We start from the raw sequence: 20,154 nt of genomic DNA on the forward strand, positions 1-20,154 counted from the left end.
AAAATAAAGTGTTACCACAAAGGAAACTGAGGACTCATATTATCACGAGACTTTATTCAATCATTCACTTTGATATGAACACTTATAGTATCAGCATTTTCATTCGTTTGGTTGTGACATTAAATCTCATATTGTAAAGATTCAACATTGTAATTAGTAATATGTTGTTCATTTAGACTATTCAGGTTTATCCTTTTTCATGCAAAGTGTAAATCGTTAGTTGTTCTAGTCCCTACTACACCGTTTTTTTCATTGTCAGTGTCCGAGCTGTGTTACTACAGAATCAGACATTTGCTACTATCTGCAGTGTTAGGTTTCTGCGCCTGTGCCACTAACAACGGGGCCAAAAGACCCAGTCCTCCCACAGTGTTGGTTGGTTTGCTAATGTCCTGTAGTTTTTGTTGTATCTGACAGATTGCCTGTTCATTCTTCTGACATCTCAGTAATCCTCTCTCAGTCTCATGAAAGAGAACATCAACATGCAGGATGACATTTGGAAATATTTGAGACCACTCTGTATCACTTGTTGAGTAGTCTGTCTTTCGGGTATGGTGCATCACAACCAGGATGATGTCTTTATTACCTGCACACAGCAGAAAAAACACTAAATAAATAAAATCAAATACAAAGCTATTGCATTGTTACTGTTTTGAATGATAGAGGGCTGAAACCATAAGAAAAGATGTTTCCATGATTATCTGCAAAACTGAATTAAAATATTAATAAGCATATTGATAGTGAGTAAAGTTAAAGAGAAATTATGGAAAACTGAACACAGTTCATATTACTGTGACCAAGCTTAATGGTACCTGGTGCTTTAGCCATGGCTGCCTCCACATCTGACCTAACACAAGAGTTGATTGGGCAGAAAACAATGACAGTGTTGCATTTCTGTAGGTCTGTGCTCTCCACCAGTAGCTGTTGAGACAAGTTTACAACTTGGTACAGCACATCTTTGTCGGCCCCGAAGGTCTCAGCTGTGCAGTAAGTGTAGATCTTTACTGCATCTGCACACATTTTGAAAAGAGGAAAAACTTAACAGAAAAGCTTTAGGTCTTTTTTAAAAAAAAAAGTTTGATTGGATGCTCACTCTGACACATGACTAAATGGCAAATTTTGTCTTCTTGATAAGAAACAAGGTTGTATTTACCATGTAATGACGTAATGCATACTGTGGTACACAGTGTGGTGTGATTTGTAAAAATAAAAAGAGTGGCATTGGTAAGAGGTTGAAACTTTTCCTCTAATGGAAAAAACTCTGGAAACACTGTTAATCCACCAATTATTTTGTTTTACTGTCAGTGTCATTTAGAGGAGTCTTTCCCAACCTTTCGGACCACGGCAAGTTTTTCTCATTAAAGAAATGACACGATACAGCAGCAAGCAAAAATGTTGTTGCTAGGGTCTTCTTTTGGGTTGAAATTTTCTCCAGGACCCAGGTCAGACTGGCTACTTTTACTTTTTAATAATGTATCCTTTGCTATTATGCACAACATTGTCTGTTGAGTCTGCTCTTCCACAGACCCCACTAGTTTAGAGACTTATTCCTCATGAAGAACAAAAACAAGACAGAACATCTTCAACCAGTCTTTTATTCGCTAGCGAGGAAAGGCTGATCGGAACCAGGCTGTGGAGCTTAACGTTCCTCACCTGACTCCAGAGACAAAGGAATGTCTTTGATCCTACAGCTTGAACCAAGACTTACAAATTTAAGAAACACAATGACAACATTCGCACTCACAGCATGACTGTTATGTAGTTTCTTTTCCCTCTTCTTCTGTTTTATTTGCAGTTGGTAACCCATTTAATTAGAGCAGGTAGTTGTACTACCCTCTAATGGAAGAGAATGGGATTATTCTGCCCGTTACGCTGGTTGCTTAGAGTACTAATCAGGTGGAACCATTAATCTTCCATGGCACTCCTGATAATTTCTCAAAGCACACCTATGTGCCGTGACACAGTGGTTAGGAAACACTGATGGACAGTTTCATCAAAACAAGTTCAGAGGCTAAATGTATAAACGCAACATGTATGAGGATATTTACATATCTTTATAAAAAAAACAAACAAATGAAATAAAAGTGAAGGCTTTCTGTGTCAGAAACTCATTAACAAATTCTCACAGTGTGAAAGTTACACGAACAAACCAGCTGATTAAAATATGACATTATGACAATATGACAGAGAAGAAAGCTTTTCATAATTTTATTTAGAAATGGCAATACATTTCAAGAATTAGAAATACCATTACATACCCTTCCTGCAGTTGTCTGGAAGTTTGCACGGCCTCTGAAAGAAATTGTAGACAAATTGAAATTTGTTTGTTTACTTACATTTTTTCAGACAGGAAACTCTATTTTAAAAAAGTGTGTGATCCTATTGTTGATTTGCTGCTGTGACTTACTTAACAGAATGACAGTTTATTGTTGTGGTTTTTAATGAAGTAAATTTAAAAGCTAAATGGTATTTTAGATTATCAAGTGGACTTCCATGAACATGGTCCCATATCAGTTTGGTTTGGAATTAATCATTTGAAATGGAGACTACTGATGAACATCTAACCAGAACTATACCTATACTCATACAGCTAAGGTCATATAGTTGGGTAATGTTTTTCTTGGCCCTGAAACCGTTTCTCAGACAATTGTTTAATAATTTTTAGCCTGTGACCATAGAGTATTACATATATGCCACTATGCCACTACCAGCTCCACCACCTGATCTCTGACAACAACGAGATGGCCTACCTGAAGGAGATTAGGAATCTGGAGAACTGGTGCCAGAGGAGCAACCTCCTTCTAAACGTCAGTAAGACAAAGGAGTTGATAGTGGACTTCAGCACTAAGCAGGAGCACTAGTCATCAACGAGTGCCCAGTGGAGAGAGTGGACAGCTTCAAATACCTCGGAGTTCACATCACGCAGGACCTGTCATGGTCCTGTCACATCAACACCATGGTGAAAAAGACCCGACAGCATCTCTACCTCCTCAGACGCTTGAGAGACTTCCGACTCCCCTCCAAGGTGCTCAGGAACTTTTACTCGTTCACCATAGAAAGCATCCTGACGGGAAACATCTTAACCTGGTTCGGGAACAGCACCATGCAGGACAGACGAGCTCTACAGAGGGTTGTGCGATCAGCTGAGCGCACCATCCGCTCTGAGCTCTCTGACCTGCACTCAATCTACAGCAGGCGGTGCTGGACCAAGGCCAGGAAGATCGTGAAGGACCTCAGCCATCCCAACAATGGACTGTTCTCTCTGTTGAGGTCAGGGAAGCGATTCCGCTCCCTGAGGACCAACACAGAGAGACTGAGGAGGAGCTTCTTCCCGCAGGCGATACGGTCTCTCAATCACACCACCACATAGAACGGACCCACATATATGATTCCTACACACACACTGGACAGTCTGGACATTGTTTACACTAATTCGATTAGATGCGTGGTCATCTAATCACTTCATCACTAAATCACTTTAAGCATATTTGCACTGCACAAGACACCTACAATGTGGTTTGCACAACACTGGACATTATATTTCTTCATTTCCATTTAATACTGTACAGCTGCTGTTATTGTATATATATTTATATTTCTTCATACATTCTTATATATTTCCATACTGTGTATTGTGTATTTTGTTGTACAGTTATTTTATTTTCAACTTTAATTTATATATATTTTATTCTAATTCTTTCCCAGTTAAATTTAACCTTCATTCTAATTTGTGTTGTACAGTTATTTAATTTTTAACTTTAATTTTTTTATTTTATTTTATTTTATTCCTTCCTAGTTAAATTTACCCTTTTTAATTTTCATATTTATTTCCTATCTTATTCATAGCCCTTTCTTTTTTCTTTAGGTCACGAGCAGTTGTGTAAGCATTTCACTGCATATTGTACTGTGTATGACTGTGTATGTGACAAATAAAATTTGAATTTGAATTTGAATATGACCAAAATTTCAAGGACGTAATATGATCCATCGTAATTCCCAGGTTACTGCCTGTGAGCTGAGAACAGTTTAGGTAAAGAGCCATTTGGTGATGATTGTCTGTATGTTTGATAAGATTCTGAACAATACATTGGACGAACATTTCTTGTGAAACATTGATGGATGAACAAACACTTTGCTTGAAATATGAATCCTCTGTAGCAGGTTACCAAGACTATGTGAAGTACACTCAGAAGATCTACTAGATGATGTGAAGGCAGCACTAACGACAATACCTACCGCCACCATTACTAAAACTAACAACCTTATCTATACCATGGCAGCAGTCATCATGAAGCGGTAGGAGAAGGAAACTAGAGCCTAAGATCAAAGAAGCACGGAGGGAGCTGCAGAAAGGTGCAAAAAACATGGTGCCTAAGAAGAATAGCAAGCAAGGTGTACTGTCAGTGGCAGGGAACCATATGAGAACAGCACCATCAAGGCTGGAGACTGAGCAGTACTGGAAGAGCATATGGGAGAAGAACCCATAACAGCAATGCTCAGTGGATAGTGGATCTCAGAGCAGATCTGCCAGTGGTATTTACCACCGGCAGATATATATAGATATATATATGGTACATGTCTTTCTCTTGTCTTTCTCTTGTGAAAAGCGTTGTACAGACTAATAATGATAATAAATATTTGAATTTCTGTTTATCTTTGTCAGTTTTCTTTTTGTGATTAAAGATAGCTGAGACCTTTTTTGACACCTTGCCTTTCATTTTCATGTGTAAATGCATTATTATAATCATAGATAGTCCTCATTTTAGATGAGGTCACATAAAATACTTAACAACTGTACCATGAATTGGAATAAGTAGCAATAATTTATAAAACTTCTATAAATAAACTATATTTGTGCACATCTTAGTCATTTTGTGTTTATATGTGTTAATCATTTAACACATATAAACACACAATTGTGAATAATGCCATGAAGAGGCCAGCTCTGTTCTAGGATGCCCTCTGGACCCAGTGGAGGTGGTGAGTGACAGGAGAATGGCGGCTAAGCTGTCATCCCTGTTGGACAACATCTCCCACCCCATGCAGGAGACTGTGACAGCACTGAGCAGCTCCTTCAGTGGCTGCGGCACCCACGGTGTGGGACGGAGAGATTTCACAGGTCTTTCCTCCCCACTGCTGTCAGACTCCACAACAAAGACTCCAACTGATCAAACACACACATCCACACATGTGCAATAATACTAAGTGAAACACTCTCTCTTTCTGGCATCATTGTATTACACTCATATTGTATATAGCATTTGTATTCTATTTTATTCTATTTTACTCGATTATATATTTTATTTTATTTTATTTTATTTTATCCTATTCTATTATGTACAGTATCTTATTGATATCTTATTCCAGTGTTTTTCTCTAATTTTTCTTTGCAACTTTGCACTGTCCACTGCTGTAGCAAAACAAATTTCACAAGCGTGGGAAAAATAAAGGTTATCTTATCTTAAGCATTAGAAGCTTCTAAATAACTGGTTTCTACTTTGTGATGAATCCATAACTCTGAAAGCAAAGTATGAAAACACTGTTGTTAAAATTTTATGGACTCAATAATAGAAAGCAAAATATTTAAAACTGTGCAATTACAAAAATGACAAGCTATGTATTTTCTAATAACTTTATAATTTTTGTTAGCTCATCGTAATTGTAATAAAGTTTTACCCCAAAATCATTATCCACAAACCTTGTATTTTAATGGCCAAAGTACATTTCTCTCCTTAAAGTTCAAGAAAGCGTCTTTTTTCTTAGCTCCATCATGATAGCTCCTGTTATAAAGTGACTTCTGCGTGTGTATGTTCTATGTTAGTTGTGACATGAGGGACCAAGGAGGTTCACTAACCTGTACTTGTGGTGTTGGAGCAGCTGAAGGTGAAGAGGGTGACTGATCTGGGGAAAAATATTTAACAAGTTAGAGAGTGTTGTTTAAAATGCTTATAGTAGTAGTATATAGTATTTGACTTTTATATCATTATTGACACAAAGTAAACAAAAGAGGAGTTAGGTGGCATTTTCATGGGCTTTCCACTTAAACAACTCCCATGCTATGATTGTGTGTGTAGTTCAGGGGTGCCAAGTCCTTGAGAGCTACTGTCCTGCTGCTTTTAAATGCATCCTTGTCCCGACAAACTGGACTCAAATGAATGGCTTGTTACCGGGCCTTTGCCAAACTTGATGCCATGCTGAAGATGCAATGAGACCATTTGATTCAGCTGTGTTGGAGTAGTGATGCATCCAAATCTGCAGGACAGTAGCTCTCAAGGAATGGACTTGGCTACCCCTGGTGTTGTGCATACAAACATAATGTGTGAAACATTTGAGAGTGAGGGATTTAAGTGTTTAAGATTTTACTCTGCATAACGGGCATCACATCAGCACTTTAATAATGACTCAGCACTATAATGAAAATGAGGTATTATGAGTATAAATGTTATAAGAATTTTATCAATGCCTTTAAGAACAACATGAATTCAATGCAGTGACTAAGTTGGATAGCAAGCTACACTGTAGCCACAGCTGCCCTGGGGCGCACTGACAGAGGCGAGGCAGCAGGCATAACGTCAGCACTTTAATAATGACTCAGCACTATAATAAAAATGAGGTATTATTGAGGTGTCATTATTATAAGAATTACATCAATGCCATGAACAAGAAGACTGTGGTGACTAAGTTGGATATCTGCATTAAACAATTTGTCACTTACTTTTAGATTTTTCCATGATCAAATCTGAAGACCTGAAAGAAAGAAAGATATAAAAATAACAAGCAAAAGGTAACAGATGTCCAAGTCCACTATGTTAGGTCTATGCTAACATACTCTACAAGGAGGTAGACTTTGGACAGATCATCAGTCTATTACAGACTAAAGTCAGCATTGCAGCAGTTAATTCGCTCAGGTTTAATAGTGTTTAAGAAATTAAAATGCCAAAAAAATATAAAACATCATCAGTCTGGCTTCCTACCTTGTGCTGCTGCAGTGACAAGAAAGTAGTGAAACTATTTAAAGAAAGCACTCGGTCTTTTATAGAGTAGCCTCCCCACTTTCACTTTGTTTGTTTTTTTCAGGATAAAGCATGTGGTTTAAAAGAAATCAACCTCCTGTGTCTTGGAAATTTGCCCCAATTACTCTGAGATTTATGTTTAAGCAATTGACAAATGTTTGCAGAAAAACAATCAGTGAGCAGTCTGCTGGTTTCAGAGATAAAGCAATACAAATATATGTGAACAGGCATTTTCATTTGCTGTGTTCATCAGTAATGATTAATTATAGCCTGCAAACACTTATAAAGAATCTGAGTTTCACATTTTGAAAGATAAATACATTTGTCCATTTGATCTTTTCTAATAATTGCAAAGTCATGTAAGGGAAAAGTCAGATGAGGTTTGGATCAAAAAGTGTCAGGAAAGCAAAGCATCAGATAAATTGCTTCCCAGAAATGGTTTTTTACAACAGTCATGGTTTGTCATAAGGAAAGTAAAAGTGAATGAGATTCATCTATATAAGACCGACTGTGTTTCCTTCAACAGCTTCACTTGATCTTGATCTTGATCTGCACCTGCATCACAGTACAGGTAAGATGTCTTTACCAGGTTGAAAAAGAGCCTTAGTGAATCATATAGTTCAATTTTCTTATGTTTTATTATGTGTGAAAAGTTCAGTCTGAAGACCACATGCTGCAAAATATGTTAGAGAATCAAGTCATCGTCAAATACTCTAAAACTTGCTGTTGAACTCAGTAAATGTAACAGAGTTGTATTTTTACCTCCTTCCCTTCATTAATTTAATGTAGAAGACAATATTTGTGCAAAGTCTTTGGTTTTATGTTTAAGTTCGGAACTCATTTAGTTTAAGGTTATAATTATTCCATAAACTTTTTCTTTTTGGAGGCGGGGGGTGATCAGTGAAATGTTTTGTATGTTATTAATTAATATATATTAGTTATTAGTTCATCTTTACTTCTTCAGTTTTCACCATGGGAGGTTGCTCTTCTTCTCCTAAATGTAAGTAACATATAGTGAAGACATTGTTCTCTGTTGCAGGACAAGGCAAGAGCTGCTTATTATATTCCCACAACAAACAATTCAGAAATATTAATTGAAACTGAAACTGCATATTACTTCCTGTATGTTTCACTTTGTAGCACCTCCAGCTCCACCACGTCCTCCTAGTAAGTTATTTCATGAATTTAATAACGCAATTTCTGCAAATTATTTGCAGATGTTTGTGCACATAACTGTCTAATATGTTTCATGTTGTTTGTGTTTTAATTTGATCTTGTAGTACCTCCACCTTCTCCTAGTAAGTTTCATTTTAGAACATTGGTTACTGTTATTTGCAGATTATTTTGAACAAAACTGTTTTTTCCTCTTTACAAATACAGTTGCATCTATTTCACTTTCTAAAATGCCTTTAATTACATTTACAGCTTTGAAAACTCCGTGGAGACAAGTATCTTGGGGGTAAATCTACAGTTTCCAGTCTTGTGAACAGGACTGACTTGGACCCATTCTTTTCTCTTTAACTGTAATTAATGATATACATTTGAAAGGCTGCACTAATAAGTAGTAAGAACAATTATTCAGTCTAACCCTTTAATTCATGAATTATGACAACCTCAATCAGGTTTTTTTCTCAAGTATTTTTATTCACCTTTAGGCATGAAAAAAATATTGTTGAACTTCATTGTTTTATCGGTGACTAAGGGCTGCCCTTTGTCACCGATTCTGTTCATAATTTTTATGGACAGAATTTCTAGGCGTAGCCAAGTGGTGTAAGGCTTTACCTTTGGTGGTCTCAGGAACTCATCTCTGCTTTTTGCGGATGATGTAGGCTTCATCGGGTGATGGCCTCCAGCCGCCTTGGAATGTTTTGCAGCCGAGTGTGAAGCGGTGGGAATGTGAATCAGCACCTCCAAATCTAAGGCCATGGTCCTCAGCTGGAAAAGGGTGGAGTCCCCACTCCGGGTCAGGGGCGAGTTCCTGCCCCAAGTGGAGGAGTTTAAGTATCTCGGGGTCTTCTTAACAAGTGACGGGAGATTAACAGATGGATTAACGCTGTGGCCACAGTGATGCAGACGCTGTACCGGTCTGAGAGAGCTGGGTGTAAAAGCAATGCTCTCAATTTATCGGTTGATCTACGCCCCTACCATCACCTATGGTCACGAGCTGTGGGTAGTGACCGAAAGAACGAGATCGGGGATACAATCGGCAGAAATCCATGAGAAAGCCATGTATTTGGGACACAATCAGATAAAAAGTCCTTAAAAGGATTCACCGAGATAATCCAGTCTAAATTCTTCTTTTTCTTTTATGAAATGACGTCATATTGCTGGCAGTAGAAACTCAATGTGACATGAGAGATTCCACTATCAGCAATAAAAATGGGGAACTGACTGGACTGACAAAAGCTTGACTGACCTGACACCAGTATGCAAGATTGCACCTACCTCCAACCAGATGTGACAAAAGGGTAGATGTACGTATGTATGTATGTATGTTTTTTTTTTTTTTTTTTTACAGGAGTGGAAAGGTGACAGCAGCATCCTAGTCTGCATGAGCTTTGGGCCTTGCCGACTTAACCTTTTCATTGCCACTTTCTGTGTCTATGAATTTACCAGCGGTGTGTTATTTATGACCTTGTATTGTTTACAATGCAAAGGTCACTGTGAGTAAGTGTGCATACAGATGCACTGTGCTAACATCTACATCACTTTTTCTACAGCAGAGGGCTGTTCATGTGATTTAATCACATGATTTATAGCAGGACACACCACTCGCTAATGTGTGTGTTTTATTTTGGTTTTTTTTAACACAGGGTTACAGGCCTGGAGCGGAGCTACTCCAGGGGAGATGCCCTGAAATTTTTAAGAGAGAAGGTGCAACTTTATTGCGCATCTCTATTTCTGTTAAGTTGCCACATGGCAAGGGTCATGTGGCAAAAGAGAGTTTTTCGGGGCTGGCTTTCATTTTTTAAATTACAGGTGGATTAGTATGGAAGGAGAGACTGAGGTACAGATGCAGACTGAGAACAGGAGAGAAGGCTTCAAGAGGACCAGTGAGAAACAGGGACCATTTCCAGCACGACAACCCAGAGAGGAGTTAAACCGTTTCACTTTGCCATACACAATTAGACACTCTGGAGAGGGTCTTTCCTTTGTTGTCATTTACATGTGAGAGCTTAGATTGTGAGGATGATTGGAGATGAACAAAGGGTGGTGAGAGAATAGTGAAGTGAGGATGCACAGTGTCAACCTTCTGTTATGTTGGTTTCCAGGAACAAAAGTGTCAGAAACACTGACATTGATTATTTTACAATTTTCTTTTATAATTTTGATTTGATTTTTTTTTTCGTTTTCTGTAGTGATGCAGATGACATGTGACATCTCTTCTGTTCTGGGTCAATCTGAACCGTAACATGACAGGAGGGTTAAGTGTACAATAATGTTGATGTGATTTACAGAATGTCAGGAAAGAAATTCTGTTATTAATGTGATTCTTAAGGGTGATTGAAGAATCAAAGGGTGGAATATCGTGGAAGAATTTCTGTCATTTATGTATCATTAACATTATTTTATTGTATAATGCCTTGGTGCCACTGGATTTGAGCATGCCTCACACTCTGCTACTGCTCACCGCTTGTCTGCAGGCTTTATTAAATGGACAACTTCCACAACACACGTTTTCCTCAGGATGAATTACTGTGGCTTCTGTAATCGTCTATCTTTTTTAATATAGCTCCATCATGAGGTCAGTATTTAGTTTGCATTGGAAATCTGATGATACCTGACGATATGTCATTCAGAAAATGTTATCATGCTATTCTGATAACAGGCATTATCACAGGTCACAGGAAACATGCTAAAACTAGCATTTTCCTGATTGAACAGCGATGTTTAAAAAGCAACCCCACAGAGGTATCAGGATGATTTCACACCGTTAGTCATGTTAAAACTACATCTACATTATATTAAACTTGTTTTAACTCCATTCGCAGGAACCAGGCAGATCTGCAGTATGTGAAGAATTTTCAGCTTCAAAATGACCAAGTGAGACATGGCAGAGCTTTGCTCTATGGCCCAGTCGGTGCTGGGAAGTCCAGCTTCATCAATTCTGTCAGCAATGTCTTACGGAGAAGAATAACCTGTCCAGCTTTGACCAACACAACAAACGAGGAGAAAGGAAGTTTTACCAAAAAAGTAATTTCCTTTTATTTACACTGACTTGATGTCTGGAAATGTAACAAGTGAAACTGTAACTTATAGTAAAATATCAGCCTACACACCATGTTCAAGATTTAATAAGTAATTAAAACATTTGATTATGTTTAAAACAAATCGTATCTCCTCCCAAGTTGTTTGCAAACTTTTTTTTGGTCTTTCAGTATGAAACCCACAACATTAAGAAGGACGCAGGGCAGTTTTACCCATTTGTCTTCAATGACCTGATGGGTTTGGAAGAAGGGAGTGGACGAGGAGTGAGAGTGGAAGACATCAAACTGGCCATGATGGGACATGTGAAGGAGGGTTATGAGGTACAATCATCAAACTATGAACTGTGTTTACTCTTTTAGTAAAACTCTCTAATTTTCTTCAAGTTATTTTGTGATCAAAAAAGTAAATCATATATTGATGAATTTATTCAAGTTTTTTAAAAAATACAGATATGCACAGTCTTTTTCATTCATGTTATTATTGAGATTCTTGTTACAGTATACAATGACTGCTTATGATCTTTGTAACATATTGCAGTTCAACCCTGCGTCTCCATTGTCCACGTCTGATTCTGGCTGCAATCCTTCACCTTCTCCAGAGGACAGAGTTCATGTTGTGGTTTGTGTCTACTCTGGTAACATGACAGAAATTAACAGCTCAGTGTTACAGAAGATGAAAGCCATCAGAGAGGCAGCCAGCGACTTGGGTAAGAGGGGACTGAGTGTGTAACAGACTTACAGTGCATTTAAAGAACATCTTGACTATTTATTCTAACACTTTACTTGTAAAAGAAAACAAATGCATGTGCATGAAAAACATTGCTGATGTTCTGCATTAGACTTGGTTGTCTTAAAACATCTGATAACAAAAGTTTTATAACTATACCTGGTTAAATATGGACACAGTCTCTGCTGAAAGACAATCAGAGTGTTTCACTGAATCGCTCATAGGCAAGATGTCGAGTGGTATTTGTTCAAACTGTATGTATAGTCAACATTCCCATCAAGTTAACCTCAGACTAATCATAAAACATCTCATATTGCAGGTATTCCCCAGTTAGCTGTTCTTACCAAATTTGACGAGGCCTGTCCTGAAACTGAAAAGGACCTGAAGAATGTGTACAAAAGCAAGCTCGTGAAGAGAAAGGTGAATTTTGGGTGAAAAAAATTAAACATTGCAGACCTGTACTCAGATCTTATAGTAATTTATTGTTTCTGTAAAAATCAGATGGGAGATCTGAGCTCAAAACTGGGGATCCCGCTTAACTTCATCCTTCCTGTGAAGAACTACAGTGAAGAAACACAACTGAATGACGACATCGACACTTTGATCCTGAGCGCACTGAGAATGATGATTGACCTGGGAGAAGACTTCATTGACTCTAAATTATAAACTGACACATTCCTGACAGTTTCAGACATACACACTGATGTAATACACTCGATGAATAATACATAATCCCAGTATAATAAGAGTCACTTTTTCCACACAGACTGATGTTAACTACCAGATAAAATAAAAATCAGGAAGTTTCAGGAATCAGGAACTCTCTCTTTTCCTTTCTTAATAACGACTAACTTCACAGAAATATATCGAAGAACATTTATAATCAAATAAAATAAAGCTGTCTTTGTCTTTGCAGAAAAATTTCACACATGCACTCCAGCCATGAGCTTGTGTAGCCATCACCCAGCTCTGCATGTTAGAATGCACATGTGCACTTACGATAAATAAATGTCTCATACATTTGCATTAAACCTTGTATGGTATTTAAGTCTGTTGTATCCTTTTTAAAATAAGAATTATACAATTAATAAATATTTCTGAATGAGTTTTCTTTCATTTTCTGTGAAGAACATACAACGATCAAGCATAACATTATGACCACCTGTTTATATCTTGTTGGTGCCCCTCTTGCTGTGAAAACAATGGTTTCTTATATCTGGGGGTAGAGAGTTCCACAGCCTGGGAGCAGAGCAGCTGAGAGCTCTGGTTCACATGGTGGTGAGGCAGAAGGAAGGCACAGCAAGCTGGATAGATGAGGAGGATCGAAGGGAGCAGGCAGAAGAGATAGGGCTTAACAGATCAGAGAGGTAAGGAGGAGCGAGGTTATGAAGGGTCTTGAAGGTGAGCAGAATTAGTTTGTACACTATCCTGAGTTTCACAGGGAGCCAGTGAAGTTCATGAAGAACAGGTTTGATGTGCTGATCAGCTCAGAGTAAAAGATCATTAGTGACTAGGGATGGGTATCGTTTAGGTTTTATCCGATACCGGTGCCAAACCGGTACTTTTGAAACGGTGCCGGTGCTTAAACGGTGCTCAAACCGGTGCTTAAAGAATGGAGAACACAAAATTGGTCCAAAAACCTCTCATGTTTAGCTGTTTTTTTTGTAAAAATATAACAATGTTAGCCTTTTCTTCAGCTATAGGGCATATATGGTCTACTCTTGGCTGGAAGCAGTGCTTAAACAATGGAAAAAACACAAACTTTGTCCAAAAACCTCTCATGTTTAGCTGTTTTCCACTTTTTCTTTGGTCATTTTAGCCTTTTTGGCCAGGGTGAAGGGAGTATCTGCCCTCAAACAAGAAGACAGCCGCATGTAACTACGACGGTGTTTGCTAGTTCACCTTACATGCATTAATGTAATAATGTGGTTAGCCTACTCAACATAAATTACACACGAACAACATGAAGCTACTCACGCAGAGGAGAACGGCTGCTGCTGCCATCATCATCCGTCATCATTTCTGCTATGCTAACAGGGCTAGGGGCCAGCACTCTACTCTTCGGGTTTTTGGGAGATGTTAACTCCAGGTCCGATAACAGGCACCACACCCGCAGTAGATGTGCTCGGTGTGAGGTCTAGCAGCAAGCTATCAAACACGGCGCATTTCTCGGCTTTTAAAAAACCGCTATGCGTCGCCAGGTGTTTCATCGGAGAGGTGTTACCTCCTTTGACAGTATCACAGTATCAGCTTAAAGCACTTGTTGCAGGCTGCTGAGTTTGCATCTTTTGCTGTGAAGTACAGCCAGACTTTTGATCGCTTCGCCTTGGGCGTTTTTAATCTGTACCTCTGCTCTAAAAGAACGTACGTACCTGGCCCCGCCTACTATCCTCGGAAACGTAAAATGATTGGCTAGAATTGGCTCAGGAAAAAAAAAAAAGCACCGAAATAAAGCACCGAAATGTGCGCTGCTTTTCGGTCTGGTTACTACCGTTTATGTCAGAACCGGTGCCATCATGGCACCGGACACCGGTACCCATCCCTATTAGTGACTTTAAGTAAAGCAGTTTCTGTGCTGTGACATGAGCGAGAACCAGATTGAAATCTCTCGTAAATATTGTAATTAACCTGGTGTGAATGAAGTTGAGCTGCATTAACTTAACACAACAAACACTTCGCAGACAACCACACGCGCAGACAGACACACACACACATACACACATTTGCAATACCACTAAGTATAATTTTTCTAACTAAAGATAATATTTTATTATATTGTATATAGTATTTTATTCTTTTTATCTTATTCAATTCCATTATTTTTCTTAATTTTTGCTGCTTGGGACTTTGCACTGTCCACTTTCTGCCATGACCCAAGAAATTTCCCATATGTGGGACTGATAAGGCTTAATCATATCGCATCTTATCTTTGTGTGGCACTTCCCCTGTCTGACCGCACCACCTCATAGTTAACGTTGCTCACCCACCGTGTGACCATGAAGGGCCCTTGCCACTTGGTGAGTATTTTTGATCTGGAAAAAGCTGCTGCTGCACCCACAGGTATGTAATTGTAGCATCAGATGTACAGCAAGCACTTTTACTCGCTTGGATTCCCTCATGATTTCCTTTACTAACTATCTACAACCAATCTGATTATATCCTGTTTTTTGCAAAGTTGAAAATGAAAATCTTGTAGCAGACCCATCATTTCTTTGTGTTTTGTGCTGTGTTTTACAGGCCCACAGAGGAGGACAGCTCTGAGGCGGACGAGGACCATCGACAGTGGAGCTGGCCATCCTGGGGCCATGTCAGTCTCCAACGGAGCATTTCCTCCTCAGCCTTGTTCCTGCTCTGGAGAGCATACCGCCTCAGACGAGAGAGTTAGTGAAATTTCAAATGTATTAATTAGTTTTTAATAACAGCACAGCTGTGTTAAATTTGGAAACATTAGACCCAAACATTGGAGGCAGCAGGCTCTCCAGGGTAGAAACAATGTTCTTATTTTTCTCCTCTTTCTCCCTGAGGCTCTTCCACTTTAAGCTGGGTCCTTTTTATTCCTGTCTCTCTGTAAATACTTATATTTTATATATTTGTGTTTAATGTTTTTCTGTTTGAGAATTTTAATATTATTTGAAATAACTTTTTGTAATGACTAATGTCAGCAGTGGCGGTCCTAGACTGTTTGGCGCCCTGGGCGAACACTCCCTCTGCCCCCCCCCCCCCCCCCACACACACACACACACACACACAGCACGCACACATATGAAGAGAGAGAGTATGCATAGTATGGAAACGGCTACTAAACACATAATTCGTCATACAATGAGAACAGGACAAATCAACAATTGACACTGACTAATTAATATTATATTATTGCATATATTGTTTGGAGTTTAGTCTGTTACTGTTACTATTTTTACCATTTTTTCTTGGAGGAACTGTAACCCACATAATTTCCTTAGGGATTAATAAAGTATTCTGATTCTGAATGTTTTAGGATGACCTGCCATTATCCAATGTCACATCTGCTTACCTGTATCTTTTGCTCGTTTCTCCTTCTAGGAGCCATAATTAAATGTATTGAATTTTAATGATCACTGGGTTTTCATTTGTTTGGTTGCTATGGTGATGTGTAACGGGAGTCACGTGGGTGCTAGCGGTGACATTAAGAGGGCGTTGTCAGTCTGTCTTTCACTTGTTTGATTTTGACAGAGATGAGAGCTGGGTAGTCCCTGGCCTCTAGCGACTGTGGAAGTCGCTACACTCCTCCTCTTCTTTTCTCTTTTTTTAAACTTTAAAAACCGGTTGTGTGTGAGACTTTAAATCAACAAAATATAAAATATACATTTAAATTGTTATTGATCCCTTTACCCCGAGTCCTAAAGTGTATATTTATTTTTTTACTCTTAAATATTTATTGTTCGTTTACTTGCACTGCTGTAACTGGAGCCTCGTCGTCTCGTCTCTCTATATACTGGACTGTATGTAGCGGAGATGACAATAAAGTTTACTTTGACTTCAGCAGCGAGCAGGCGCACCGAGGGCTCTCGCGCTCACTTTTCGTGTAAAGAAAAACATCGGTGCAAATTATAAGTCTGTATCATGATGTCTGGTGTTTTCGTGTTTGTTGGTTTGTTTTTATTTTGTTTTATTTTGCGAGTTGGTTATTAGATGCTGCTCCAGCCAGCCAGAGGATCCCCCGCCGCCCCGCCCTCTCCTTCCTGCGCTGCAAGCAGCAGGCGCACCTCGCAAACGGAGGGCGTCCTTACTTCCAGCAAATGGGCGATAGAAAACCGATCGGTGCCTATGCCATCCCCAATATGCGCTGGCATGATGTCGGGGCAGCAATTTTTTTTTTTTTGCCGATGCCCGTGATCCCGCCCCCCACCACGATGCCGCCCCGGGCAACCGCCCGTGTCGCCCGTATCTAAAACCGCTACTGGATGTCAGTTTTAAGAAAGGCTGGTGACTTCTGTCACAGAGTCTGACAGCTGCGGGGATTATATACAAATATTCAACTGGTTCTATACCAGAATTAAACAAGGTCTAAATAAAAAAGTGCTTTATAAGATAGACCTTCTGAGTATCACTACAAAGATTACCAACAGTGGTCCTCATACCACAGTTTGATATCAGTAAACATCGAGAGCATACATTGATATGACACCACAGCCATGCTATCATTGCTAACACTGATAACAGCATAAATCGAATTAAATCAGGACTTGATGAGACCTTTCGAGTATCACTAGAAATATTTTAAACAGTCGTCTCCGTACCACAGTTTGCTATCAGTAAACACCGACAGCATTCACTGTTAGCATACCACAGCCATGTTAGCAGTGTATAAACGGATGGTTTAGCATATATTAGCACAGGTATCAATAAACTTTTTTACTAGCTGCGGGCAGATGAACAGGCGCTCTGCAGGTGGTGTCTAGGCGGGCGATGCTGGGACCAACGTGGGACAGCAGCTCCTCAAACTGGGCAAGGGAAAGACAGTGGTACCGCTGAGACTCACCAAACTGCTCATGCCTCTGGAGGACCTGATGGACACAGGTATGGCGAGGACGTCCTTTACGCTGCTGCTCTGCTCTCCACAGTAAATAGAGAAGGGAGACTGTGGTGGATTTTTGTATGACATGTATACCTATATATATCTAATGTGGTGGATTTTTGTACCTATATATGTGTCTGAATATATACATTAACTTTCATGTAGAGTTTTAGGCCCGCGTGTGTTTTACACACACACAATAAATGTTTTTCATGCAGCACATTCATGAGACACATCTCTTAACATGGTAACAGAGATACAGGGAGTACAGAATTATTAGGCAAATGAGTATTTTGTCCACATCATCCTCTTCATGCATGTTGTCTTACTCCAAGCTGTATAGGCTCGAAAGCCTACTACCAATTAAGCATATTAGGTGATGTGCATCTCTGTAATGAGAAGGGGTGTGGTCTAATGACATCAACACCCTATATCAGGTGTGCATAATTATTAGGCAACTTCCTTTCCTTTGGCAAAATGGGTCAAAAGAAGGACTTGACAGGCTCAGAAAAGTCAAAAATAGTGAGATATCTTGCAGAGGGATGCAGCAGTCTTAAAATTGCAAAGCTTCTGAAGCGTGATCATCGAACAATCAAGCGTTTCATTCAAAATAGTCAACAGGGTCGCAAGAAGCGTGTGGAAAAACCAAGGCGCAAAATAACTGCCCATGAACTGAGAAAAGTCAAGCGTGCAGCTGCCAAGATGCCACTTGCCACCAGTTTGGCCATATTTCAGAGCTGCAACATCACTGGAGTGCCCAAAAGCACAAGGTGTGCAATACTCAGAGACATGGCCAAGGTAAGAAAGGCTGAAAGACGACCACCACTGAACAAGACACACAAGCTGAAACGTCAAGACTGGGCCAAGAAATATCTCAAGACTGATTTTTCTAAGGTTTTATGGACTGATGAAATGAGAGTGAGTCTTGATGGGCCAGATGGATGGGCCCGTGGCTGGATTGGTAAAGGGCAGAGAGCTCCAGTCCGACTCAGACGCCAGCAAGGTGGAGGTGGAGTACTGGTTTGGGCTGGTATCATCAAAGATGAGCTTGTGGGGCCTTTTCGGGTTGAGGATGGAGTCAAGCTCAACTCCCAGTCCTACTGCCAGTTTCTGGAAGACACCTTCTTCAAGCAGTGGTACAGGAAGAAGTCTGCATCCTTCAAGAAAAAGATGATTTTCATGCAGGACAATGCTCCATCACACGCGTCCAAGTACTCCACAGCGTGGCTGGCAAGAAAGGGTATAAAAGAAGAAAAACTAATGACATGGCCTCCTTGTTCACCTCGATCGTGGCTCAAGAGTTGGGAGTTCGCCTTGTAATCGGAAGGTTGCCGGTTCGAGCCCCGGCTTGGACAGTCTCGGTCGTTGTGTCCTTGGGCAAGACACTTCACCCGTTGCCTACTGGTGGTGGTCAGAGGGCCCGGTGGCGCCAGTGTTCGGCAGCCTCGCCTCTGTCAGTGCGCCCCAGGGTGGCTGTGGCTACTATGTAGCTTGCCATCACCAGTGTGTGAATGGGTGGATGTCTGGATATGTAAAGCGCTTTGGGGTCCTTAGGGACTAGAAAGCGCTATATAAATACAGGCCATTTACCATTTACCATTTACCTGATCTGAACCCCATTGAGAACCTGTGGTCCATCATCAAATGTGAGATTTACAAGGAGGGAAAACAGTACACCTCTCTGAACAGTGTCTGGGAGGCTGTGGTTGCTGCTGCACGCAATGTTGATGGTGAACAGATCAAAACACTGACAGAATCCATGGATGGCAGGCTTTTGAGTGTCCTTGCAAAGAAAGGTGGCTATATTGGTCGCTGATTTGTTTTTGTTTTGTTTTTGAATGTCAGAAATGTATATTTGTGAATGTGGAGATGTTATATTGGTTTCACTGGTAAAAATAAATAATTGAAATGGGTATATATTTGTTTTTTGTTAAGTTGCCTAATAATTATGCACAGTAATAGTCACCTGCACACACAGATATCCCCCTAAAATAGCTAAAACTAAAAACAAACTAAAAACTACTTCCAAAAACATTCAGCTTTGATATTAATGAGTTTTTTGGGTTCATTGAGAACATGGTTGTTGTTCAATAATAAAATTATTCCTCAAAAATACAACTTGCCTAATAATTCTGCACTCCCTGTACAGGAAACAACATAATGAAGTTGCTATCATGTACACACACACACTATAAACCTACAGTGGAGTGTTTATTTTATGTAAGCATTTAACCCATATATTTGATGTAGTTAGTATTATTCACATAAATATCATAAGATTATCACAAAAACTATGCTATTTGCTGTACTAATGTGTGACCTTTGACCATGGTGTGACCCAAGGCTGTAGATTTGGTTTTGGCATTGGTGGGGACGGATGATTCAACCATCAAACCCTGCCTTGTTTCTTTTTTTCCCTTTTGGTCTTTGCTGCTTGATAAAAAAAATAAAATAAAATAAAATAAAAACGAGAAATATACTTGCCTACATATGCTATTCTTGTCACGGTTCTGGGTCAGTATTGACCCAGCATTCTGAGTTCAGAAATAGTACCTTTTAGCAGAAATTTCTGTCAAAAGATATTAGTTATGTTAAATCATAGTATTTCTGCCATATCATCGTATTTCTGCCAAATCATGGTATATTTTTGGC

The 20,154-nt window shown here is 39.5% G+C and overlaps 2 protein-coding genes across 2 annotated transcripts; one reads left to right on the forward strand and one right to left on the reverse strand.

Annotated features, from left to right (window-relative positions):
• Positions 1 to 6,985, reverse strand: LOC109196800 (uncharacterized). Its single transcript, XM_025905376.1, has 6 exons — positions 6,972 to 6,985; positions 6,713 to 6,744; positions 5,852 to 5,898; positions 2,256 to 2,289; positions 810 to 1,007; positions 1 to 583 (listed from the first exon to the last, which is right to left on the reverse strand). Exons 2-6 carry the CDS (start codon positions 6,726 to 6,728, stop codon positions 276 to 278), a joined length of 603 nt encoding a protein of 200 aa, XP_025761161.1. The 5' UTR covers positions 6,729 to 6,744; positions 6,972 to 6,985; the 3' UTR covers positions 1 to 275.
• Positions 6,986 to 7,514: 529 nt separating this feature from the next.
• Positions 7,515 to 13,025, forward strand: LOC100711945 (interferon-induced protein 44). Its single transcript, XM_019351226.2, has 10 exons — positions 7,515 to 7,581; positions 7,975 to 8,010; positions 8,151 to 8,177; positions 8,291 to 8,308; positions 8,436 to 8,469; positions 11,003 to 11,204; positions 11,390 to 11,539; positions 11,757 to 11,925; positions 12,265 to 12,365; positions 12,447 to 13,025. Exons 2-10 carry the CDS (start codon positions 7,983 to 7,985, stop codon positions 12,609 to 12,611), a joined length of 894 nt encoding a protein of 297 aa, XP_019206771.1. The 5' UTR covers positions 7,515 to 7,581; positions 7,975 to 7,982; the 3' UTR covers positions 12,612 to 13,025.
• The last annotated feature ends 7,129 nt before the right edge of the window (positions 13,026 to 20,154 follow it).

The sequence above is a fragment of the Oreochromis niloticus genome, linkage group LG3 (assembly GCF_001858045.2).
Source record: "Oreochromis niloticus isolate F11D_XX linkage group LG3, O_niloticus_UMD_NMBU, whole genome shotgun sequence".
Classification (NCBI taxonomy): Eukaryota; Metazoa; Chordata; class Actinopteri; order Cichliformes; family Cichlidae; genus Oreochromis; species Oreochromis niloticus.